Raw genomic sequence first — 27,481 nt, forward strand, 5'->3', positions numbered from 1 at the left:
CCACAAGCTGACAAGGTATATACATCTGGAGTCTGACAGCTACTTTACAGGAAAAAGAATACACTACAAAAGATGCAAAACTAAACCATGTAAAGCAGAGCCCTTGAAGACAGTATTACTTTACTATAATGCATACATGAATGCTTGTTCCTTGAGGCTTTAAGTTTTGAGTAAATGTTTTCCACAAGACATCTGCTTGTAAAGTCATCAGGAAGTCTGACCTGTATTTGGATTAGAAGTTTTGCATGAAAAATATGCTCAACGTTAGAGAACGTGTGTGTGTGAAAATAATCTGATTTAATTTTAAACTTTTCCAGTTTCTGGATTTTAGTCTAGAGACTTTGAAATGCTAACATAGTTCTTATGACCATATTGCCCTTTGATAAATTTTATTTTTCCAGTGAGTATTAAAAGATACTCCTCTCTGCAACTCTGTACTTTAAAGGAAAAAAAGGAGTGTTAGGTGAAGGGGAAATAGAAGGAGGGCCAAAAAAAAAAAAAGGCAAAAAGACAAGGTAGTGAAATTATACCAAAGGAAACAAAGCTAGTTAACTTTTATTTTCCAAAATGCCAACCTAAATCAGTATGTTAAATAAACATCCAGAAAACAGTTGAGTGCTCACTCTGTTAGCAGATGCACAAGTTATTTAACCAAACAACAGTGAAATATTAACAGAATTATTTACATGCATATTTACAACGTGTTCTTTATAGTAGCTAACTTCTGGGAAATATTTCCATTTGTTTTTGGTAAGGGGTTCTACTCAGTTTAACCAGTAACAGGAAACAATACAACTGAGTTTGGCAACAGCAACAGTGGAGCATCCTAGGAAAACTAACATGATTATAAGGGGTCAAAAAAGAGCAGTTGGGTTCCGAATGTTAACACATATGAAATATATGAATTTACTCCAACTACAAAATTAAATCAACTTACATAAAATTAGAAGAATGGAGAAAGTTACAAGGGTTGCTGAAAGGTTAGACATGTTAGATACATTAAAAAAAAATCAAGCACTGCACATACTCTTGAGAAGCATGGGTTAAATCATAACTATATTCATACAGTCTTGAAGAACACAACAAATTAAAGGATAGTTTTTGCTTGTAAAAGTTGAGAATAAGCTTATGTGAACCAAAGATCTTGAAAGCACCTGAATTCCAAAATACTGCTTGCTTTTTCACATATCAACATATAACATGTTTATTCCAGAAAAAAAAAAAGCCCAGACCTCACCCATATGGGTTTTGGAAGAGGAAGAAAAAGGAAATAAACAAAAACAAAAAACCCCACACAAACTAAAACCTTCACAAACCACTTCTCACGATTGTGATCTACAGAAAAAAAAAATCCATATTTGGATCAAAAAAATAACCGTATTTGGATCATACTCTCCTTAGCAAAAAACCAAACAAAACCCAGATATCTTGTATATGGCAAAGATCATGAGTAAATCCCAATATATACTAAAAGAAGCAAGCAAGCAATTAAATTTAGATCAAGTTATTCTTCCCCTTTCTCCCTCAAGGGAAGTTTTATGGGACAGTTCCCCACTAAATTTTAATTTCAATTATGATAATTTCAAAATCATTTTTATTGCAGCCAAAACATTGTTCATACACCTGTACATAAAATAAACTATGATATATACACAACATTTTAAGTTACAGGGCATAAGTTTACAATTTTTGGCAAATTCTGTTAAACAAAATGGAATTGTATAACTTTAGTACTTGGAGAAACTCAAGTTCCTTATTTTGGTACAAATATTTTGTGTCCCCCTGTATTCTAACCATCCCTAAACTGGCTTAATAAACTAACATTAATGTGTAACATCTCACTGTTTTCTCTTATGTTCTGATTCTAGACAGAATTTTTCATATGCTTCTTCAATTTCTGGATCCATCTCGTCGTCAATGTCATCAAAATACCTAAAAAAAAAATAAAAAAAATCACCAAAGATGTGAAGTTTACATACAGATTTTCAGAAACATTTATGTAGATGTCAAGAATAAAAACAGAGCTTTGTAAACAACAGCTAACTATGTTATTTTCTTAAAGGGGATGAAGAGGAAAAAAAAATCATGGGTACTAGGAAAACAAATAAACAGAAACCTCAAAGCAGCAGAGATATGTGCAAACACCTACAGCGTTTGTCACCATTTTAGATCATCTTATGCTGTCCACGGACAGAAATAGTTCCTGAGATGATAGAAAATGCAATAATGTAATCCAAGCTTCCCAAAATTTAATAATGCATCTGTACTGATCTATTTGCAAAAAACGTAATTAGCATCATATTAGCATAATTTTTGGTTGGTCGACATCCTAGTTCAAATAGTGCATCAACTGTCTTGGTTGTGCACTAGTCAAAGAATGTATTTATATAGAAAACCTGCACTCCTATTTGTTGATATATAAAAGAAGGCAACCTTAATTCACCTCCCTATTGCATCTGCACTCTATTACCTTTTATTATATGGTAACCAGTCTCTCGGAAAAGATCTGTCTTATTCAGGTCACAGAAAAGACTGGATCCCATTAATGACAGTAAGTATTGCACATAGTGGAGACTATCATAGAGTTTCAAACTAAAGTTGGGAAGTGATGGGCATCATTCCAGCTTTTTCTCTCTCCCCACAGTTATTAGGAAGTAACTTGAGTGTTCCTTGGTTTCTCTAGGTCCAACTGGAGTGTTCATCACCATAAACTAGGACAAGGTAATTGTAGCTTGAGCATGACAGTGTATATAATTCTAAACAGCCTTATAAAACAGTCAGCAGCTACTGACTCTCAAAAAGTGTGCACTAATTTCAAGTGCTCAGTTTATCATCTTCTGTGCCTTAGTTCCAAACAAGGGAATCAGCACATCTCATCTGCAAAGAGGCCATAAATGGTATGTTTCACACAAAACCACAGTTAAGTGCCACGGAAACATGTAAGGAAAGTATTTTTGCTTCAGTATTGTGCATTGAAGAAGCAGCCTACATGTTTACTGCATTTGTTCCTTCTTTCTTGTAGAAGTGCAGACTTGAGAAGGGACTCAACACAGAACCCTTCTCCCCAGTGTCAGTCATGAGAAATAGCTGACAGAGGATCAGCATACATTTGTCAAAGCTCTTCTCAAGCCTTCAGCAAAGAAGGTTCCACAGTCACCTTGCATGAAGCTTGACTCTCAGTCTTCCACATGTCACTCTTTGGATTTGCTGTGGTTTTTAACTGCTGTCTGTCTCCACTTGCATTTAATTTGTTCTTCTAAGCACAGAGGTTCACATGGGTCTGTTTTTTCCCCTTAGTATGAGCTTGATTTCTGATGACATCTCTAATTTATCTTCCAAAGTTCTTGCCACTGACCTCAGCTAGGCACACACTTAGACGTTTTCTAATTTACTAACAAAGATATCAACCCAGGCCAGCACTCTTACAACACATTAACACAACACTGAAAGTGTTCTTAGCTATCAAATCAAGATCTGAAAGTCCTCCTTCAACCAGGTGAGTACAAAGCTCAGAGCAATTTATTTTAGACCATATTTCTTTCACTGTTTTGCTATTAAATTCTTATAAACCAGTGTCAGAAAGTCAGAGGGTATTCCCATCTATTGCTTCTCCCTTTGCCACTAGCTTGCTTTTCTTGTTCTACAGGAATACTGAATAGCCATTTAATTGAGGGAATACTACTTATCCTGAGGAGAGAAACTTAACAACCTTCTCCCTTTGAAAGACTCTGAAAATTTTGTAATCATCTCTAGCTGGGATGCATATATGCATCAGTCAAATGAATGGAGGTTGCCTCACCACCAACACCTGAAGGTCTGGTGCTTCATTTTGCTTGCAAATTTTTTTTTTTTAAATGCAGAAGAGAGTATGTTTTTACATGTGCATAGATACCTGAAATTCAATTACCCTACTCAGTTGGAGAAATATAAAATTTGTTTCAAACTTGTGTGATTACAAACCAACTTACACCCAAACAAATACATAACTTCCATTGTAGAGCTAAATAATATTATTTAGTTTCATTTTTGTCAAGATTGGATTCCTAAGTCTGCAGTAAAAACAACTAAAAAACCCCTATCACTCAAAAAGAAAACATACGGATCTCCAGGTCCTGATAGATCTGTTCCATTTTCTTCATAATCTGGAAACAAATCCTCTCTTTCAAGCAGCTCTTGGTATTTTTCTTGGTAATCTGGCAAAGTAAAAATGAGACTAAGTAATATATAAGACTAGTCCTCTAAATTAACATACATCTATACAGTTTGAAAGTAGCCTATTTAATGAAACCATAAATGGCATGAAACACATTATAAAAAATCTCCTGCTACAGTGTTTTCTCAGGACATCAATCAAACTTTAAGAATGATACCTATCTTCCCAGACAACTGTAAAGGTAGTCACAGATGTGTTTATCCCAAATGATGTCATGCCACTTTGTGTTCAGATTACGGAAAACAAAGAAACCAAGGAAGAAACAAACCCTGTTGCTACTAACAATAGACAAACAAAAGAAGACTTGAAGATTTCTGGCTTCCTAGAGAGACCAAGTGCTGAGGACTATGGCACAAATTCTTCTGAACTATATGAACTCAAATATATTCTCCATTTCAAATATTTACCTTCTTTTAATGCAGAATAAGGCATGTGTTAAACAAAGTCAGGAATTCAGGCATAATTTTGTCTTTTAAGTTGTACGAGTTTCAGACATTTGAAGAACAACTTTTTATGTACTTCAACAGGACATACACTTAATTACAACTTTTTAAAGATTGAGACAGGTATACTAAGCTTGTGACGTACCTGGATCTGCCGCAGTGAAAGGAACACCATCAGAAGTGTAAAATGTTGGCTCATTCTAAGAATAAAGTTATACAGTAAGTTATATGCATTCAGAGAGACAGCTGTTTGTAGTTTTCAGCAATGTGATTGTCTATGAATCAAGTTAAATTCACATTAAATTAAGGAACTGAAGTGTCTGTACATTCTTACCATAAAATAGTTTGGGTCATTTTCAGGGGTAGCTTCTGTATGCGGAGACGTTCCATGAACTCTACCCCAGTTACTTGATCGCAATTCTACTAGTTTCAGAAGCATATGTTTCACATCTCTGAAATAAAGAGAAGCACCACAGAAGTTAGAATGTTTTGTGCTAAGCAAGAAATTTGGCTTTCATCTTGCAAATACTAGATCATTAAATCCACCCCTCTCCCCAAGCTCTAAAAAGGACAAAGTTTGGTCCAGTCTCCAGATAATTCTGAGTTACTTTTTTTCCCTGCAAGTCTAGATGCTTTATGTGTCAATTATGAGATACTCATCCTTTCCACTTCCTCTGTGGTAAGGAGCCCATATGAACAGAAATTGCTATAGTTTTTATAAAGGTACCAAACGTGCAGCACAAGTTGAGGAACAAATCCTTTTCTGATAAAAGGACAGTACTGGGAAAAACAGGGGGATGATCTTCAAATTGTATTTTAATCATGTAATTTATGCTCCTAACTTTAGCTCACTTTATCACACTGAAATTTTGCAGTCAACAGCAAGAAGTAATGTCTCCAATACACTAGATACCACCACCCATTTCATCCCGAAAATAAGAGAAATTGCTTTCTTCTTTTAAGAAAGTCCATGGCAGAGTCTCATTAAGGAATAAATAAATAAAATCTTCAGTTGTTTTCTCTATTAAAATAAGTCTGTGGCTTCTGTGTCTTTGAAGCCTCGGCTTGCGCTATCAATTTTCTCTGGTTCCTGAAGGAAAAATTTTCCTCATCCTCCCTGGGGGAAGCTCAGTTACAACCCACAGATGCTATGGGCTACCTGTTGGCCTTCCTCCATATGGCAAGAGATCAGGTCACAGGGTCTGAACCCTCCATAGGTTTTTACTAAGTTTGCAAGAAGCTGAGGATGAAGTACAGCAGAATCAGATAGCCTCATCCATGCAGCTGATTGCAAATTGAGAAGCAGAATACATTAGCCAACCACTCATTTTCTTCCAGACTGCCATAAGACCCTGCCAAAAAGGTATGCTCTCCAGAAAAAAAACACACACACACAAAGCATATTCCATTTTGCCTTTACATTTACAGTGATTTGTATAAGTTTAATACTGTTAAATTCAGATTTAAAAGTATAAACTATGAGACACTGCCACTATTGTCTCTGTATATGCACTTGCTCTTAGAACCTAAAGCACTTATGGAAGATTAAGACCTAAAGGGCGGGGGGGGGGGGGGGGGAGAGGAACATGCATCTCTATTAAAAGATAAAATACAAAAATGAGAAAAAACAAAAAACCCCCGAACACCCTCAATTGAAAAATACTTTTTTTTTTTTTTTTTCATAGGAAGTGACCCAATCACCTTATTTTTCATAAATAGAAGTTTTTAAGGTAATGTTTTGGACATGTTCATTATTCTTGAAGATTTTTAGAGTGTTCTGTTTAATATAAAAACAGAACAGTGCACATAAATTTATCTTCTCACCTGCTACAGTTTGCATCCAACACAACATTCTCAATTCTCTGAATAATTTCCTCCATATCAGTCTTTCCTTTTTCTTTCCAGGCATCTTCTAAAACTGAACCTGTCAACTAGAGACAAGGGATTAGTGGGGTTTTTTGTTTGTTTGCCCCCCCCCCCCCTTTTTTTTAAAGAAAACTACAAAACTTTCATAAACTGTCAACAGAAGAGATTCTGTAAAAATTCATAATGTTTAGATGCATTGTGTGAGTACCTGAGGGCTGAAGCTCCCAATTGCCTACATCTTTTTGCTAAATAGATTAATAGACCTTGTAAATAGTTTATTTTAGACTACAGACAGCATGGTAGCAATATGTCCAGTGTTTATGTTACCCAGAAGTTCACAGCCACTTCTTTCAGTCTTGAAATATGATTTTGAAACAACTCTTCAGTGACATTTGTCAGATCTCACTTGATCTAAGTACATGCTATAAAAAAGGAGACCTTATTTTTGCAGATGATGGCACCAGCTTACCTGAGAATAATGAACAGTTTAATAAACTTTAGAAACACTTCAATCAACTTAGCTAGCATCAGACATGCCGGAGAATTTCATCTGGGTATATATAAGAGGAGCCAAGAATTACCTGACCAAGCCAGCCTGAATTTTAATATGTAAAATCTGTGAGGCTGAAGCTGCTGCTGAGAGCACTTTGGCAGCAGTCTAGAACTGCCATGGATGAAAGTCTTTTATGTTAAGAATAGGAACTTCATTGCCTAATGATTGCACAGGAGGAGTTAAATCAGAAAAAATTAGTTTGCCACTATGATAAAAGTTAATAGCAATTCCTCATCTACTTGGCGTAACTATTACAGGATCCAAAATGCTTGGAAGGGCACCTGATGATACAAAGGAATAAAATCCAAAGATAAAAGCAAGCATCTTAGCACTTGTTTGGAATTCCCAGTTTTCTACTGTGGTCCTACCTTGATCCTAGACAATTAGATAATAGCACCAAGAAGGCTGAATTAAAAATAAACATATTGCAAAACAAACAGGTGAAAAACCTGTATCTGTCACTATATTAAATGGAAAAGACAACAGGAGACATTTATTGCTTCAGTAGCAAAACCAAGGTTTCATGAGGTAGCCCAATCTATCTACAGATATACTCCAAAATCTGTAGATACTGTAGGACATCAGAAAACACTTGCATTAAAAAAAAAAAATCTGTTCTGTAACACCTTTTAGATTTAGCAATGTGTCATAAAATAATTTAGATCACTGCCTCTTATTTTAGAATGAAGGTTGTGAAGCCAAATAAATATTCCAAGAATATCCACAGAAATAGTGAGACCTCCATCTTTTTTGGAGAACAATTATAAAAAACAGCAGTACTGGAAAGCTTCCTGATTTGTGTACTGCCTTTTGAAAGGTCCTTCAGTGGGCCTTGTCTCAGGGAAGCACTGCCAACATAAGGATTGCCCACAGGAGTGAATGTGCTTGTTGAACACAACCTCACACTTATGAAGCAACCTGCTTAAACATCCAAACTTTGAATGAAGGGTTTAAATTGGAAGGTGTAAAACCTCTCTTGCCTGTTCTTTATTTACAAAATCAAAATAAGCTGCCAGAATTGGAATTCAAGATAGAAGAGTCTGAAAAATAGTGGAATGGGAAGAAGAGGGAAGAATGAGGAAAAACAAAGCAACCAACCACAAAAAAAAAACCACCAGAAACAAACCTCCAGAAAAATACTGTTTAGCTTTTAACCTTCATTCCTAAAATAAACTCTGTTTTCCCAACTATAACCATGGCTAGTGGAGATAAAAGTTTCTCCCTGCATAGAGGCTAACAATTTTTTTTAAGAAAAAGTTAAGAGTAAAGAGGTTTGTTTTCATCATGAAAGAGAAATACATATATTTCTACAGTAGCAATGGTGCAGACATCACAGTATGAAATAACAGGTATCAAGAACCTTTTGGCACAAGTGGTAGACCCTAACTGCTAAGTGCCCTTCAGAACAGAGAACATAGCCAAAACACTCCAATTCATTCAAGTTGGTTACAGTTTTCTCCCACACCAGCAAAAGGAGACCTGAAGGGACTGCTTTCTCCTTTGCACCTTGGCTTCAGTTCTGTTGCTCTTGTATGTACACAAACGGCCTTGCATTTTACTTTTAGAGCAGTATGTTACTTCTTTGTTGGCTCAATTTCATAATGGTACTAAGGAAAAAGAAAAAACGTACAGCTTGCTCCACTAATGATGTAATGCATAAAACCCTATAAACACTTCCTCATTTGCAGTCTCCCCTACTACTCCCAAAGGCAGGAAGGTTAAAAAAAACTTGACTTTTTTTCCTTCTAAAACTACTGTCTTACCTTCAGCAATTTCACTGCACATATCAAATTACTGTCCACAGGATGAGAGAAGAGTGCATTTAGTAATTCCCGAAGGCCTTCTTGAAGAATTTCTGCTCGCGTTACCTGTCCCTTTGTTCCTTTAATCTGCAAAATATATATTAAAAAACATTTAAAAGACTTAAGTTGTAGAAATTAATTTAGTCACATTTTCTCTTTTGAATGCTGTATGACTTGGTTTGTAATCAACATAGTTGAGCTCTATAGTTGGAAGAACGTGCCAAATACTCTAACAGACTTCGAGTAATATCCTTACAATTCTGACATATACATAACAATGCATGTCTAGCATTTTGTTTCTTTGCTAATAAATTGCTAGGAAAAGCTATCAAATGCCTGGCAAATGGTCCACAAAATCCCAAATTCCCAGAAACCCATGCTCCATCCCGTACTACATTATGTATCCTCTACAGCTGTAGTGGCTTACTTCTAGAAGGCACTCTTTATGTATTTAAAAAAATATAGAAAATGGTTTAAAAATAAATGGTATACTCCACAGAACTGGACAACTCCCCCTCCCCCAACCCCTTTGCAAATCTTCCTTTTTACTTCTAGCAAGTGAAAAGCAGTTTTCAAGGCCCACTTATAAACAGAAATGGAAGAGTCAGAATTATTTTCTTTCCTCATGCCAACAGAACATTTTTATAGTGTCTGCTTAAATCAAACCATTGAAAAACCCAGTCAAAAGTATATTTTTAAGTACACTACAGCAGTTAGTGAACTTACTGAACTTACAGGTATAAGAGTTAAAGAAGTTCTACATGTATATAGTGTCTTTTGTACAAATCACAGATACAAAAAAACAATCTAAATACAAGATTTCATGCTTCATGCATAAGCCAAAGACGCAGCCTTCAGAGGAAATCTCTTTAAAGGTCTGCATTTTTAATGGCTCATTTTGAGGATTTCCATGTCTTCTTCAAGGGTTTGATAATAGCTCCTATTAGTGGCTGAATGCTGAATTACATGGGTTATTGAACCTAATCTGATTCTGCTAGGTTGTAACATTTCCTATGTTGATTAAGTGTAGTCATCTGGGCGTTTTCCAAATCAAAAGAAAATACCAAAAGCTTAATTCCAAAGTTGGTTTACGGTTGGTTCTTTTTATGAATTCTTACACTTTTTTTTTAAATCTTTATACACTTCTCTTCTAATGATCTTGTCCTTTTTTGTTTATCTGTTTCTTGAACACATATTATAATGAAACTGTTCTAAAGTTCTTTTACTTTATTCCCCTCTCCCTTTAGAAGAACACCTCAAATTATATTCCATTTCAGTCTTTACCTAAACACAACAAAAAAATTAACGAAGAACCACCTGACATGCAACTTTCTTCTTACCTCTAGGTTAAGGTAAAGTTCAGCTAAAAACAGCACAAAGGCATGAAATTGTTTTCGAGTGGTCTCATCTCCTTTGGTAGCTTCATCTCTGTTTTCATACTCTGTTCGACACCTGTGAACATTAAAACAAAACCTTATCATCTGTAGACATCCCAACATATATAACATGCTATCTATTTAACAGAATGCTAAGAACTTACAAACTGCATTAAAACTGTTAAATGCTGAATGCTGGGAAGCATGATTTGTGAAGGAAACGAGAGGACTTCACAAGGACACTGTGGATTTGTGTCCTTTTACATGAATACACATGATTACATAATTATGTTTTCAAGCACTGAGATATCAGAGACAGCAAAATGAAATAGAGCAAATTACAACATGTAAACACTAGAAAACAGTTACACAGTTTATATATTAGAATATGGGTCCCTGAAGTTTAACACAGGCAGCCAAATGTCTACAGAAGTAAAGCAGATATACTCTTTGAAAGATATTTTCCCCCTTTCAGGGTGCTGCCCACATTGTCTTAGATGCCTTTACAGTTATTCAATAAATTCTTTATCTCACCATTTTAAGTGACAGTGATGTGTTATTCAAGACACCAAGCTGAGTGGTGTGGTTGATACTTTAGAGGGAAGAGATGCCATCCAGAGGGACCTTTACAGGCTGGAGAGGTGGGCCTGTGCAAACCTCATGAAATCCAACAAGGCCAAGTGCAAGGTCCTGCACTTGGGTCGGGGCAACCCCAAATATGGATACAGGCTGGGTGATGGGTGGATTGAGAGCAGCCCAACAGAGACTTGGGGCACTGGTGGATGAAAAAGTGAGTATGAGCCAGCAATGAGCACTCGCAGCCCAGAAAGCCAATCGCACCCTGGGCTGCATCAAAAGAAGCGTGGCCAGCAGGTCGAGGGAGGTGATTCTGCCCCTCTACTCCACTCTGGTGAGACCCCACCTGGAGTACTGCGTTCAGCTCTGGGGCCCGCAGCATAAGACAGACACAGACCTGTTGGATCGGGTCCAGAGGAGGGCCACAAAAACGATCAGGGGGCTGAAGCACCTCTCCTATGAGGACAGGCTGAAGGAGTTGGGGTTGTTCAGCCTAGAGAAGAGGAGGCTGCGGGGAGACCTTATAGCAGCCTTCCAGTACTCAAAGGGGGCCTACAGGAAGATGAGGAGGGACTCTTCATCAGGGAGTGTAGTGACAGAGCGAGGGTAAACGTTTTAAACTGAAAGAGGGTAGATTTAGATTAGATAGCAGAAAGAAATTCTTCACTGTGAGGGTGGTGGGGCACTGGAACATGTTGCCCAGAGAAGTTGTGGATGCCCCCTCCCTGGAATTGTTCAAGGCCAGGTTGGATGAGGCTTTGAGCAACCTGATCTAGTGAAAGGTGTCCCTACCCATGGGAGGGAGGTTGGAACTAGATGATCTTTAAAGTCCCTTCCAACCCAAACCATTCCATGATTCTATAATTTAGATAAAAATACAAATACAAAGGATTAAGATAACATAGCAGTGAGGTAATTTTTCTAGTATTCAACAACTCTGCCAAAAATATACAAGTTTACATAGCAGTTCAAAAACAGAATTAAAAAATATTTGAGATAAAAGGAAAGCCAGACAACTTCTAATGTATTCTCAATGGTTATGTAATGGATTAAGAAACACTAGAGAAACTGAAAAATCTAAGCAGCTGAAATACAAAATTTAAGGTAGAAACTTAGGCTGAGAAACAGAAGAGGAACACTCTGTGGTCATATTGTTAGGTTGTTTATCCCCCTCCCCCAATTCCATCCATACTTGCAACAAAAACATAAGCTACTTTAAATTCATGGCTTCAGGGTGCTAAAATGAATGTTATCTATTGGGTTGGCTTTAAAAAACAGAAACCAGATAATCCAACAGGAACAGGGATTTCCTTCATGTTCAAGTAACAAACATAGAAGATTAAAAAAAATCAGAAGATAAAAGTGATTAACTGGAAGGCAAAAAAAGACTCATCTGCTTTGGGACAAGGGGAAAAAAAAGTATTTTCAGCTTCTCCATAAGATACCACTCCTGATAAAAGATCATCAGAATGTATTACTGTTAAAGTTTATCATGCCTTTGCTCCTAAACATAGGTGGACTAAGTGAAACTTTTAAATAAGAAGCAAGCCTGAAGCTTAGAAAGCCCAAACTCCTTAAAGAAAAAAAGGCTAATTTCTAAAGAATTCTGAAGTACTAAAGCGTACTACTCCTTCAAATGTCATGCAGTAAGATTTAAAAGGAAATATATCCATTTAAAAAAAAGTTGCATTTCTGTCAGCTGTGAAGTCTATTCATTATTAAACTGTAAGCCCCCAGAACTCTGTAGTAACTGAAAATTGAAGAAATTTGTCCATCTGGATTTTATGCATCTACTTCATAAATATAAAGTCGGTTAGCTGATCAATGAAGAAACCTTACACAGCAACTCCAGACAGAAAAGTAATTAAGGAAAAAAACCACAATGAATTAAGTCCTGGCAAGAGTCAAAGGACAAGGACGGTACATATATAAGCATTTAGTATACTTTTAAGGTTGACTAGCTTTCAAATTTACCCTGTAATTTGGGATCAGTCTAGGATACTCAGTTCAAAAGAGCCTACAGAACTCTGAATGGAGTCCTATTTTCATATTTAAAAATACTGAAATATTCAAAAATGTGTATTCGATATCCACTATGTACCTGTGCTTTAATAATCCTCAATCTAAACTTCTATTTTGAATATATACCTCTTTGCCCATGACATTAAGACTATACAAAATAGGAAGACGTGTAACCTGAGAAAGTAACAGGCATAAAATGACATGCTGATACTGACCTTTGAAGTAACAACTGTCGGAAGTTCCCACTTTGTGGACTAATGGTTAGATGGTGAGATAGATAGTTACACAGCCGTGCTCCCATGTAGGAAAAATTTGGAACAGATGTGGCCTTCCAAAATAAAAGTGGAAAAATAAATTATTCATAAAACTCATGATTAGTCTATCAGGAAGTATCTTTAAAAGCTTTTCTGAAAACTCTGTTTAACAACAGTTGATTAGACAACTGAAGAGCAGAAGATTAATAATTGCTATTTGTCATGTAATTTTTGTATCTCATCACTTTGCTATGTGCGTTTCAGCACGTGAAAGTTCATTATACTGTGATTCTGTGGCTTTAAGAAAACAACCACCATTATGCCATGTGTCCTCAACTCTACTTCACCATTGTGACCTACAACCAAAGAGTGTCTGAAAGTCACTTACAAACTGTTTATACAAAAAAATTAACAGTGGACATTAAGACACTTTTTCAAGGACACGCACTCTCTCAAGGTGTTATTAGTACACTAAACCAAAATAAAAAAGAGTTGCCTTCATTCAGCCTAAGAGCTATTTATCCCAGAATCTATTTTTGGCAATAGTGAGTGTCCAGGGAAAGAGTACAAGAACATGGCAAGTAAAGATAAATACTTTTTCCTGTACATGCTCCAGCAACCTGCAGAATAGCAATCTCCTGATTCAGAGGTTAAAACTGTATCATTACAGTTAATAGCTCTTGATGGGGCCTTTTTTCTAAAACAAGTCCTGTTACTGTTAAACATTTACACTTTTGTAATCTAAAAACAGGTTGTAGCAATGAAATTCCACAACTTAAGTTATACACTGTCTGAAAAATATTTTGCTTTAAATCTGATACTTCAAAATTTCAAGAGGTGGAAAAAAGTAATTGGGAATTCAATAGCATCTACATTCAACCTCTCATAGAACTTAATGTAGAACATACCCTTATTTTGGCAATTTATTACTGTTCACTTGTTTTGAACTCTATTCTAACAACACTTGAATTTGAGATTATTTCTCAGATACAGCCTTGGTGAAAAGAGGTTCTGGTGTAAATAACTCAATCAGCTCTGCCAAAAAGAAAACAGGGATACTAAGAATTCATTAAACTTCCCATATGGCTTTATCATCTTTGAACATTCCTTTTACATCTTGATCATCTACCAGCACTACGGATGTGCTTGCACACTTCTGCTTTGAACATGTTTGAAAAAAGCATCTTGCCACTAGCATGTCAATGCATTATATAGCTAGTTACCTTCTACAGGCAGAGAAAAATATGCACTCAGTGTTAACTGTACTATGTGCATAGTCGCTGGAAAAAAAATGGAGTGTCTTTGGAAGATACAAGTTTAAGTAATTAAGATAGTAAAATAGAATTTGGTTTCCAGTAAGAAGCACGTGAAATAGCTAACAAGCTTTTTGGTGCTTTGGTTCAATCAGTTGCTTGGACTAGAAGAGGTGCCCCCTTTTTTATAAGGCAAAATACATAACTTAAATTACACTTCTCTTTCCTTACAAAAAAACCCAAACCAAACAAAAAACAAACAAAAAAACCCCCACCCAAAACACCAAACACACACACACAAATTCTTTAAACCTCATCTGTATTTTTTAAACATTATCTTCTGAATTAGTTGGTCTGTATTTGTGGTTGCATTGAATACTGAAACAATTAAATTTTAAGTATTATGACCTGGCATAGCACAGAGAGACCAAAAAAACCACCTTATATCTGTTAATAACCAATCATTACAGTGCAGTATCATCTGCCCTCAATTATTGTTGCTGGTAATCCCAGTTTCTCTCTGACTCAAATTTTGAGTCACAACCTAAGCATGAAGGCTAATCTACCAATACGTATGTTGAAAAATTTTATTTGCTGTAACAGGAACAATCCAGTGTATTAACTATACAACAGTCAAGATTCTTAAGCTATAGAGTCATAGTATTCAGCTTTTGGAAAACAAGAGAACTGGCATTTCACTCCGTCCAGAGACATAAACGGATTAGGAAGAACAGGGGGAAGTATATGACTAATCCTTATAGACAGGTTAAGATACCCAACACACAGATGAAGGGAGAACTTTACAGGACTTGGGTTTCCTTCATTTTAGTCTCTTTCCTTCACAAACCTAGCATCTGTAAATCTGCTCTGTTGGGTTAAATTAACATCACTGAAGCAGATGCTTATAAATACACTTCAGCAATTTTAATTGTTTTGTGATAAGCCAGGAAATACAAATACTTGAGCCTCTGCTCAAAACAGAAGAATAATAAGCATAGTTAACTTACACTCAAACACTATCCTATCCTGAAATACAACAAAACTAAAATCAGATGCTTTTAGATAGTAGCACAGCTGGTTTTTTTTAGCTAGTGTTTTTAGCGACTTTTTGTGCTGTTTTATTTTTCACATAATTTCAGACTGGTAACGCTTAATGCTTCTCAGTTGAGGAAGGCACAGCCATCCCTAATACTGGACTTGTTTTTAAATAGGGAGAGAGAGGAAGAGGCAATATTAAAGACTTACATTAAATGACAGTCAGTGTATTTAACATATATGAAGTTAAAATTGGGATGAAATCCTCTTTTCTTCTTCCAATAAAGTTATATGGAAGATGTTCATCTTTTTTTAACTACCTCCATATATTCAAATAAAGGATGGGAAAATGATACTGCCAAACACAGCACAGGTAATCTTAACACCTAACTAAACTGTTCTGAATTAAATGTGCATCAATTCTGTATCACAATAAGAAACTTGAGACTCTACAGTTCTGTACAATGACCAACCAGTCATGCAGGTTCTACATACCCCAGATTAAAATATTCTGCAAGTATCTACACTTAAAAGGTGAATAAGAGTTTGCATTCTTCAAGGTAGAATTTGAAAGCAACCAACACAGGAAAGTGAGCGACACCTAATATAATAAATAGCAAGCACAAGTGTGACTTCATGCTCTGCAGCAAGCCCAGAAGACAGTAACAGCAGCTCATTTGCTAAGCAACACATATTAAGCTATTGCTTCCAATGGTTCCCCTAATTAGTACAGAGTTCAGCTCAAGGTCTCTGCCCTCATTTCCATGGCCATCAATGGGACTGGACCTAGTTACCATCAGATGGCCTTTCCTTTCCTCCAATTATGCTGTTCTGAAATAGCTATATTCCAAATGAAGAAACCCTCTCAATAAAGGAGCATTTCCCAAAGGGTGATGTATACAGTAGGTATGACTTTAATTTTTTAAAATACCAAGGAATTAGAAGTATCTAAGTATTATGAAGAAATTTTTTTGCAGGATAGACTAAAAGTATACAACTCTGACATTGCTTAAGAGTTTTTTCAATCTCTTCTATATAAATACAGCAATTCAAATATAACTCCCTTTAATTAAAGTGCTCTAACTTCAACTCTAGTATGTGACCCAGGAGATCTAAACACACAACAAAGGAAACAGAGGAAATTCAGGAAATTTGTCAACCACCCATGTACTGCACACTTGAGCTACCATTTCAATTCGCTGAGCAAAATTTCTCCCTATATGTTTCAGTCTAAAAAGAAAAATTCAAACCATTAAAATATACGTAGATACAATTAGATAACAAATTATACTGGTTATGTGTATTTTGGACACTAGTTAACAGAGGCATAATATCCATGTTATAAGACAGAATACACAGGCTACCTGCTGATAGATGAGTTCAACGAGTTCTTGTAAAGCTTCATCTGCAGTGACCCAGGCATTCAGTGTTTCAGCAAACTGCTCTATTTCAGTTTCAAAACAACCTGGTTGCTCCGTGAGGTGATTTAGGAAGTCCTGGACATATTCTGCCAAAGTCAGATAGCCATCATATCTATCTTCAAAGGAAGAATCCTATAGCAGTGAAAGAATATACCAACTATTTAAAAGGAACCTAAAATAATGTTATTACACTTACTGTCTCCAGAAGTAACCATATAGCCCGTAGTCTTGAGTCTCTGCATACTTGATAGTGATCTTTATTACACAGTTCACTTCAACATTTTTAGAGAGCATAGACTTCAATGCATCAGAAAGCTCCAGTAGTCTTATCATCTTAAGAACTAGGTAACATGTTTTTGTAAAGATTAGGGTGTCCCAGCAAAAGACATCAAAAGACAGATTAAAAAGAAATCAGTTTGCCAAGTTGGGTGCAAGAGTAAGTAAGTATAACTGTTAAGAATAAAACTACCAAACTCAAACTCAACACCCATTCCTGATGCAAACACAAACCGTGTTGCTGATATATGAACTACTGTAGAAGGAAAAATAACTGAAAATTTGAAACAAAGTATTTTGGGCTTACACAGAGTGTATAGTGCTCCAAAATATGCAGAAGGGGGAGAAATTACAGAAATACAATAAATAGAGTGTAGTGTTCCCATGTAGAAAGTATAGCCAGGAAAACCGATCTTTTGAAGTCAGCAAATTTGCATCTCTTGGCAATGGATGAAAAGATTACAAGGCATGAAATGAAACTATTCAAAAGGTATTGCATTAATTTGCAGCTACTGAGGTTAAAAACCAGACAGTAAACACACCTGCTCCCTAAAGAAAGGATGAGCTAGCACAATATGACTTTATTGATGTTTATGCTCCCACTGAGGAACAGAAGGCTGCTAATTTTGTCCATTCAGAAATGAACGTATGTAAGAGCATCTAAAGTCAATACTGTTCTGGATGATTATAGTGTTAGTATATGAGGGGAACAGCAGAGGAAGCAGCATACATTGTGATGTCACTAGTAATAACATAGCACAAATAATTCAACTTTGTCACCCTACACAAAAGATTGTGAAAAGCATCTCATAGATTTCAGAAGTGCAAGCAGGAGCCTGAAGAGGGACTGCTAAAGAAATTACTTATAATTAGCGATTCAAGACATAAGGGTAACATACAGAATATCAGAATTCTCAACTGATCTACTATTTAACAAGAAAAAGTTTTAAAATATATGTACTGTAATGAAAACTTGAACTAAAAATGATAAAATACTTTTTCTTTACTGAGTGGACATAAATACATTGATAAGGTTTATAATTATATTCTCCCTCTCCCTACCATCCCTCCCTTAATGAGTGAATGCCGTTTACTTTCCGTCTTCAAAATGCCTCAGTCTCTGCTCTACTGTGAAGCAACGTGGATCTGTGAAAGGTTTTTAACTGGATATGAACTGTGGAGAAAGGCAGATACACATTGCTGAAAATCAAGTATTGACATTAATTTCATGACCTGTGAAGAATGTGTGGGGAAAAAAGATTTTCCAAAACTCTAAGACCCATGTCATAAGGGTACACAACTTAAGCTAATGGGGGACATATCAATATGGCAAAACTAGAAAGATTTCCTATGATGTTTAATTAAGTAGAATATTTGCCCAGTGACTAATACTAAAGACAAAGTTACTTAATGTTGTCCATCAGACATAGGAAAAAAAATACGGGTTTACAGAAATGGTGGCAAATTGTTACTACTCATAAGGATAAAGCCTTCAACAACCTGATCCAAGTGGTTTTGCTTTGAGTTGGGGATTGGAGCAGAGGAACTTCAGAGGTCCTTTCTAACCTAAAGTATTCAACGATTCTAATGGTTTGGAGCTTATAAAGCCAAAGAAGAAAAGCTAACAGGCCTATGTGTAACTTGCTAAACATTCTATTTCTCTAAAGGAAATTAACTTTTACTAGGCAATTTCAAATAGCCCAGTAAAAGTTCTGTACAATAAACTTAAACTACTTTGTTCCACAGAACTATGACATTATTGTGCAACAACTGCAGCTTAATCACATACAGCTGAACTCGCATCTCTCCAAACAACCTGTTTGAAAACTCTCCAGCCAGGTTGCAGGTAATGCAATTGCTGTGGCTAGTGAAAGCTGCTGCTCTTTCTGACAGCCATGAGGTTGTTATGAGATCCTCATTCAGCAGAGAGGAAGGTATCTTCCTCTCATACTCACCTGATAAGAATTCAGTCTTGGAGGAGAATGCCCTTGTTTTGGAAGGGGCCCCAATACCATTTGGTATACTGGTGTCCCTGTATTCATACTCCTCTTCCCATTTTGTAATTAAGAGGCTAAACACAGAGGATAAACTCTGTACCACATTCATCTACCTATACTAAATATGCAACTCCAAAGGCAGTCTAGGTTTTAGTAACTATGCCAGGGAACAGAACAAATAGGAGAGAAAAAATGAGTAATTCAAACATTATAATGAAGTTGTGTATCGCTAAATTAGTAACACTTGATGCTTTAAAAACTAATTAAATTTAGCCTAGTAACTTCTAGACATAAACCACTTGCGTTTCTCATTGGCAGATTTCAAGATTTAACAGAGAAGACAGGACCACATACTATACCAACTAAAGAAAAACAAGCAAATCCCTCTGGATTATTTTTAACCAGCAGTTGGCTAACAGGAGGCTATAAGTTTACACATTCATTACAAATTTATGACTCAAAGCCATGAGAGTCAACTAGAAATTTTCCATTAATTTCAATGATTTCTAAGTCAAGCCAATGCTGCCTAATCCTTCTCCTTTATGTTTGACAGCTATAGGATGAGATCCTGGATTATTCACAACAAAAGAGTCACCAATTTAAAGATTATAGATTTGCCTCTCCTCTACTAAGAGTCAGTTCATGAGTTTAAAGACGTAACAATGAAAAGGCTAAATAGGTACTAAAACTCCTCTGACTTACGTAAAGATAAAAAACAGAAAGTCTATAGAAAAGATACATGAGCCAAGTCTGCTCTTGGGCTCTGTTTCTGTACATTTGCCAATTACCACTTTCCTATACCTGATCAGTATTCACAACATTTCCACTTCGGAACTTAGTCACTAATAATTTATCATTGATTTGATTTCTCTTCAGACTTCTTAGGAACAAGCTTTTTCCCCTTTCAGATTATATGCACTCAACAAGTTTACAATAAAGTTATTGCAAACTTAAGTACAAAGACTACTGCATATACAAAATCACGTATCCATGCTATATGAGGTTAAGTGGCACCCTGTGCTTGGCTAAATGGATACAACCAACACTGGGGCTGCTTAGTGTCCTTTTGGAAATTAAGTGAAGTTAAAAAAAAAAGGGGGGGGGGGGGGGAGAGGGGGAGGATTCCACCTAAGATAATACAAATCTCACTCCTAAAACTATTAAGTGAGAACAACATTACGCGCTTCTGATAGAGCGACAGCCATATTATTATCATACACCCATGCCAGAGAACAAGTCTAACATTTCCCACTGGCAATCCAAACCTAAATCTAGTCACTAATTCTACTGCAACTTCTGATGGGAGGGACAGCTGTATGCAAACAGAGAATTCCACAGAGGTCTCTTTTCCCCAAAGTCCTAGTAAAGTTTTTCTGAAAATTCTAGTATGCCTTGTATGCTGTACTCCTTAAACTATCTTCACAGGTAACTGATAGTTTTGAGTATCAAAACTAACTAGAAATTAACTAATCTAATAATCAAATGTTATATGGACACACATAGTAATCACAGTAACATCAAACAAACAAGAAATCAACACTTTATTTCTAAAACACTAAATGCTTAATAGCAAAACCACTGTGTATTTTATAAGAGAAATGTGAGTTTTCAGATCTAAAAATTCCAGGGAACATTATAAATGAAAGCTAAAAAGTATTAATTTTAAGTCAGAAAAACAGAAGTTTCTCAAAACTTTGTTTTGATTCAAATTTTAAAACTCATGGTCAAAATCTGTGTAGTAGTCAAGTGTGCTGAATTTCTTATTTTTATTGCAAGTGAGCCCAATTTATGAAATTAATTCAGTCATTAAAGTAAAAAAAACCCCGAACTTTGTAATAGTGAAGGCCGAAAGTCTGAAACACCACTACTCTATGCCTAGTATATTCAGATTAGATTAGTGTCCCTGCAACATCCTTCCTAATAAGTGTTCTAGGTTTTGCTAGCATTTTAAGAGGTATTTTTATTAATAGAAGCGTCACATTCATAGCATATTCCTACATTATAGCAACCAGGAACTCCCACATGCTTGTATGTTTTTGCAAAACAGCTGAAAAGCAACATTGCTGGCCTCAAAACTTTGTAATTTTAAGTATGCATTATGTATGCCATTCCAAATGGCGGGTTTTTTGGTCTTGAAACTGAAATCCTTTACGTATAGAAAACATGTAACGTACTGGGGCAAAGTAGTTATTTTTCCCCTAGATTATGCATTCACTGAAGCATGTTCGTGTTGGCATTTTATTAACTGTTGTATATTTGCTATGGGCTTGTATTATTCAGGACAGTACTCTATTCAGTAAGCTGGCAAAGCTGGTAACATTAAGATAACATCAATTTTACTGGTGAGGAAAAGACTTCAAAACACCAAACCACCATATTTAGCATTCAAATCACGTATTTTTCTATAAGTTATTAAAAATCTACTTGTTTCAGTATAATTGTTTTTCATCACTTGATTGTATTTGTAAAAGTAATGGTTCCCACCTGTTTATATATAGTACCAGAGTTTGGCTGCTTGCATAACAAAAGGATATTCCAAGAATTCACGTAGATCTTCCCTGGAGTAGAATTACTGAAGCAGTAACATGGAAGACAATGGAGTAGAAAATAAGAAGTACCAACTTTTATTACATGATGCATCTACAATATTGACCCGAGATCACCCTTAGTCTGGCTGCAAATATATTTCTTACAGGTATGTGGGTAGGTAACTGGTACAAATGAGCCTAACCCTACTTTTTTGCCCTTTGGTGATATGATGCCACTGAAGAAATTGAAAGACACACGATGGTACAGTGAGTTAGGCAGTCATGGCCAATCATACCCATGGCACAGTAAATTTAGGAAAGGTAAAGCCTGTGCTCAGAAAAGCTAAAGTTCAAGCTTTCACCCATGCTTGCTTCAAAGACCTATGAAATCTCCATAAAAGTGCAGCTAAGCCTTTACTTAAAACGCAGTGTAGATGTAACTAAAACAGAGGCAGTTGCCAAAAAGACAGCTTATTCTGATATTGGGAGTAGTCAATACTTGATGTAATCAACAAGGAATGTGGTTATCTGCAGCAAGCTTTAGCAAAATATCCCTAAAGGCTCTCACGTACACCATAATATTCACTCATTATCATTTAACATTCTGACTGTGACTCTGGAGGTTGTCATCAGAATTTTTGGAATCTGTTCAGGAAATGCAGCATTCAAGTTATCTGATATACAAGATCTCAAGAAAACATTGTTAATTTGAATATAAGTAAATTGGCATATACTAAGGAGAGAAGATAAACACTCACTGTGAAGTTCTGATTGAAGTTCTGGTTGTATCCTGCTGGATAAAACTCAGGTGCTTTAGCAGACAACTTTGACGTTACCACAGGAGCCACAGCCACCTGAGGTTCAGCCATTTCTGGTCCAGAATCAGGAAGTGAAACTTTGTCTTGTGATCCAGATAGAATTCCCGTCTGTTGCAGGTGTTCTGAAAAGTTTTTTACAACAGCTTTTCTTAGAAATCACTAAACTAGGATGTATTCACACAGAGTACATACAAACACATAATTTTTTGGACTTTAAATATACTTTTACTATAAATACACTTTCAAGTTTACTTCACATATATTGCTTTTATTGTTTTTCTTAAATATGGATAAAGTTTTCACTTTAGCAAACACTAGATATCTTTCTACATGACAGAAAGTAAACACAACCTTCATGTGAAGGTAACCAAAAAAAGGGGAGAGGAGGGGAAAAAAAGAAAAATGAGCGCTCTCCTCTCCCATGAAAACATGTTTTCTAAAAGAGCTAACCTGAGAAACTAGTAAATCTGTTTATGGTATGCTTGCTCATCTTGTGGGTTTTTCACAGATTTCAGCTACAAATGCAAGACTTTGAAGGTCAATAAATGGAAGACATCATTAATTTTTAACAACACTAATTTTTAACATAATCCTCAAAGACACCTAGTTATCGTTGTTCTCATATACCATTTGCTAAAAAACTCCAATGGAACAGTGTTTTTAAAACCATATTTTCCACATTTTCCAAACGTCTCTTTATAGATTAGCGTCTAAGTTTACTGAAAACAGAACCTGACACCTACCTGAAAAAGCTAACCAACAAACAATGCTTTGTGTTACTGTTGGGTTGGGTTTATTTTTTGGCAAAGCTTTAGGCTGGAGTTCTTCAATAAGGAGAAGGCTGAGACCATCTGTGGTCAGATTAACAGATGGATAAAATGCACACACAGATGTGAGGGCACAGAAAGGGGGGGGACAGACAGAGAGGCGTTGTGAGTGGCTGCAATACAACATCACACCTTTAGCTGGGCACAGGCCCATAACTCAGAAATATGACCACTATTCTGAGGAAAAGTGCCTGTGCTCCTACGCGGCTCATCTCCGTGCAGTGCCGAGAAGAGCCAGGCAGGTGCCCAGCGTGCACAGAGCGCTAGCCCTCGGGCCGCGGAGACCTCTCTGCCCCTAGGTGCGGGGGTGGGAAAAACGACGCGTCCCTGTGGGCAGGCCGGGGGGAGGTGGGAAGCCCCACGGCTCGAGTCTCAGTGGGACGGCGAAGGGGGCTGGGGGGGAATCAGAGCGACAAGAGATGCAGGAGCAGAGCGGTGCGGGCAAACGAGCGGAGCGCGGCAGGCTTCAGGGTGCTGCACCCCGACACCTTCGCTACCGGGGGCCTCCGGAGGGGCGGGGAGGGGGCCGCTGCGCGGCAACCCGTACCTGCGATTCCGGTGCCCAGCGGCACCGTCTTCGGAGGCCGCAATGGTTCCTGCTGCGGGAAGAGGCCGCCCGTTTGGTGCTGCTGCTCCTCGGCCGAGCCTGAGCCGTGGGAACCGCTGCCCCCGAGGCGGGCCCCGCCGCCGCTCTCCGACGCGCCCGCGCCGCTGAGGGGAACAGCGCCTCCTCGGCCCCGGCCTCGGCCGGCACCTGGAGCTCGGTCGAAACTCTCCGACATGCTCAGGCCGGGACGGCTCAAGCGCTCATGGGAGAGAGCCGGCGACCGGCGCGGGGTAAGCGAGGGCCCCGGGGGGCGGGGCGCAGCGCGGCAGCTCGGCCCCGCCTCGCCGCGGCCCCACCCCTTCACTTTCAGTTTCACCCCCACACGCACCGCCACGATGGTCGCGGCCCGGCGCGGCTGACAGCGCCCCCTCGCGACTTGGCCACGCCCGTCGCCATAGCAACCCCGGCGCGGGGCCGCCGCCGGGAGGGGGAGGAGCGCGGCCCGCCGCAGGCCGGGCGTCGGCGAGAGCTGCCCCGCCGGCCGGGCCGCTCGGCTGCCACGGGTTAGCGGCTCCCGCCCGGCCTTCGGGCCGCGTCGGCAGCCCCACGTACTCAGCACGGATGAGTCTCACGCCCCGCCCAGCACGGGATCGACCGCCAGCGACCAGCCACCCTGGGGGTCGTGCGCGTCGGCAGCCGGCTCTGGGGCCGCGGGATGTGCCCCGGTCACACCTTCCTCAAAAACCACGAAAGCTCGGAAACGGCATTTTCAAAAAGAGAGTATTCTCTCGGAATCGCTTCCTTACAGGAACAAACAGTGCGAGGTGACCGGAACGGGACCGAGACTGCAGCTACGCTTAGCAGGAGACCTGTGTGAGACCTGTATCTACCTGTGCAGATGCAGCTGTTTCCACAAGAAAGGGGGTTGCGTGGAAAAGCTGCAGGCTAAGTTCTAAATTTGAGCCAACAAAGTTAAGCCTCCAATGTGACAATATTACTGTACTGTTAGAGCTATTTAAACAGGGTTGTTCAGAATAATGTATTTTCATGCTTGATTTATGCATGACGTGGTAACAAATGCTCATCTGATTGAACTTTTCAAACGTTCCATGCCAACAGGAACTAACTGAAGGAGACGGTCCATGTAATGCACTTTGCTAATATTATCGCATTCACTGCGAATGATTCAATTCATATGTCTATTTGCAATTTAATTCACCTATTTTAGTTCAATTGCAGTCTTGCTCTACTTGCTTTGCGAACTCCAGATCATGATCTGCTTTCAAGATGAGGAAGGCACCTGAGATCTGGGGCGCCCAGCATACACCTCAGTGCATCCTGCCGGTGATGTTTGTATTTGGTCTCCCTGAACAGCCTGGCCCGTGCCGGCCTCGCCATGTGTTCCTTCCACCGCCGAAGGCAAAGGCTGGTGTGTTGTTGGGTCAAACTCACGAGGGGGTGAAAAATACGGAAGTATGTATAAAACGTTATAAAAAAAAATCAGAATAGTACTGTCTGGTATTTAAAAAAAAATCCAACTGTACTGTAAAACGGTGTCTTTAGAAGTTATGTTCCTATTTGGTTTATTATTACATGTTACCATTTTGAATTATTAATGGGGAGGTAGGGTGTAAAATATTTGTTACTTCCCCAAGGCATGAATTGGACTGATTTTTCATGAGAGACAAAGTTGGCCAGACCATAAAGGTGACACAGTTAAAATTAATCAGGCTCACGGGAAAACTAGGCAGCCCTTACTGAAAGTGAAGGCTGGTAAACTAACAAATCTATACTCTGCAACTGAAACGAGAGCAAATGTCGGAGATTTTGATGAGCCTCCAAAACAATTGGAAGGCTTCCCTTGTGTAAACAATTGTCAAAACTAAATTTAAGCAGTATTAGCAATCCTTTAAAGATCACAAATTAGCCTCTAAAATAACTATATTAAAAATACTCAGTGTTCTTGTGTTATTTCAGCTCCAGTCTTAAAGCCTATATTGTAACCTCTGGTCACATCTGTAGACTTTACCTTACCAGGAGGAGAATGAAAAGCTTACATTCATGTGAAAAAGGAAGTTGAGATTCTCAATCACTGGTCTCAGGATCCTGAGGCTTTAAGAAAACCATCATTATTTACTGGCATCACTTTTTAATATGCCAATCTTTCAAGAAAGCAAACCTCATTCTTTAAGTTATGAGGAATTAAATTAAATTAAGCTATGAGGAATTAAATACCAGTATTGAACCAGACAACTTTTCATCTGTGGTCACAAATGTGAATTTTTTTACTTAGTAGATGTTCCATATTACCTTAATTTAATGACTGTTTGGCACCTACTTACCGTTTAGAGGCGAATGTGATCCCAGATCCATCTTTTTGTTACAGATGCACTACTGAAGTTTGCACGAGAGCAGTTGTGTTTGGTTGGCAACCTGATTTCCCCTCTCCAATGTAGACACCTAAAACAAAAATAAAAAGAAGAATCTTTCAGGCACTTAAATCCAAAATTACAGTCCCCAAATACCACCTACAATAGTCAACCCCTTTAGACAATGCCTAAAATTCTGCTTAGGGTGTTCTGGCCCAAGTAGCTAAAGTCCTGTCAATTACTTCAATCCTCTGAGACCAAACAGCAGAAAACCTGAGACACCTAAGCTTGCAAGACATATCCTAAGCACCCAATGGCGGGATTAAAACTTTCACCAAATGGAGTTATGGCCACTTGTAAATAACCACTAGAGGAGTTACCTGCTTTGTCCCAAGTGTGTTACCTAATAGTCTAAAATTTAGTTCAGAAGCAATAGTGCACAGACCTGCAGTGCGTGGTGCTGAGAAACCACAAACTGCAACTTCGTCACACATCTTTTTTTCTTTTTATGCTGACAACATTTCTAATTAGAAAACTGGAGAGGACTAGTTCTAGCTTTTAAAACTGAATATATTATTAATAATTGGAATTATGCTGATCCCTATCATACTGATGAGGCATGCTGTTGCACTAGTCAATTGTTACTGAGCCCAAAACATAAAGTACATATATTAGCACATAAGCCGTAACTTGAAACAGAATCTTTCCCACGAATTTATTTAAAAGCACGGTAGTCTCCTGAACATCTAGTAGTAGGGTATCCCATTAATTACTCTCAGAGACTCATGTTTTCAGTGCTTAACTTCACTTCTAGTCATAAGTCATCACCTGTGAGACTGGAAGCTGTGTGACACCTCCGGCAACGTGTATTTTGCATGAACAGTTACATAGATGTAAATGAATAAAAACAAAAGCCTAACTCATACCTAAAAACTACACAGATAGTGTGAAATACGACGACATATACAGGCAATGGGCAACGTGGCAAGTTGTCCTCTGTAAACTGTCTCTTTAATAGCATGATCTTTTTACCGATTCACATATTGTTTACACGGTTGCCAGAGTTACTCTTTTTGTTATCCTCCCGCATTGTATCTACCACTCCAACACTTACACCACATCACTGCTTTATGACACATTTCAAGAAATAACGACAATAATAAAGAAGATACCACCTATATGCTGTGGCGTCTGTCCACGTGAAACAACCACGTTCCAGGAAGTCTCTTCGCAAGTCGGCTGCCGCGACCTTCGCCTCCTCGCCCCAGTCACTGGCGGCCCGCCACGGCTGAGGGACGAGGGCGC

General features: G+C 38.1%; 1 protein-coding gene across 5 annotated transcripts; it reads right to left on the reverse strand.

Moving 5' to 3' along the window:
- Positions 1-1,790: 1,790 nt before the first annotated feature.
- On the reverse strand, positions 1,791-27,476 carry PAIP1 (poly(A) binding protein interacting protein 1). Of its 5 annotated transcripts, none has more exons than XM_075488505.1 (12): positions 27,345-27,476; positions 26,150-26,259; positions 22,374-22,555; positions 16,758-16,946; positions 13,067-13,179; positions 10,218-10,329; positions 8,839-8,964; positions 6,481-6,587; positions 4,991-5,108; positions 4,802-4,856; positions 4,100-4,193; positions 1,791-1,932 (listed from the first exon to the last, which is right to left on the reverse strand). In XM_075488505.1, the coding sequence occupies exons 2-12, from the start codon at positions 26,178-26,180 to the stop codon at positions 1,839-1,841; spliced, it is 1,221 nt and encodes a 406-aa protein (XP_075344620.1). In that variant the 5' UTR covers positions 26,181-26,259; positions 27,345-27,476; the 3' UTR covers positions 1,791-1,838. The 5 variants fall into 5 exon arrangements, with proteins under 5 accessions (XP_075344620.1, XP_075344617.1, XP_075344618.1 ...); XM_075488502.1 differs by having other exon boundaries at positions 26,150-26,267; positions 27,352-27,474; XM_075488503.1 differs by lacking the exon at positions 27,345-27,476 and adding an exon at positions 26,622-26,688 and having other exon boundaries at positions 26,150-26,267.
- Positions 27,477-27,481: the final 5 nt, after the last annotated feature.

This window comes from Mycteria americana, chromosome Z, assembly GCF_035582795.1.
Source record: "Mycteria americana isolate JAX WOST 10 ecotype Jacksonville Zoo and Gardens chromosome Z, USCA_MyAme_1.0, whole genome shotgun sequence".
NCBI lineage: Eukaryota > Metazoa > Chordata > Aves > Ciconiiformes > Ciconiidae > Mycteria > Mycteria americana.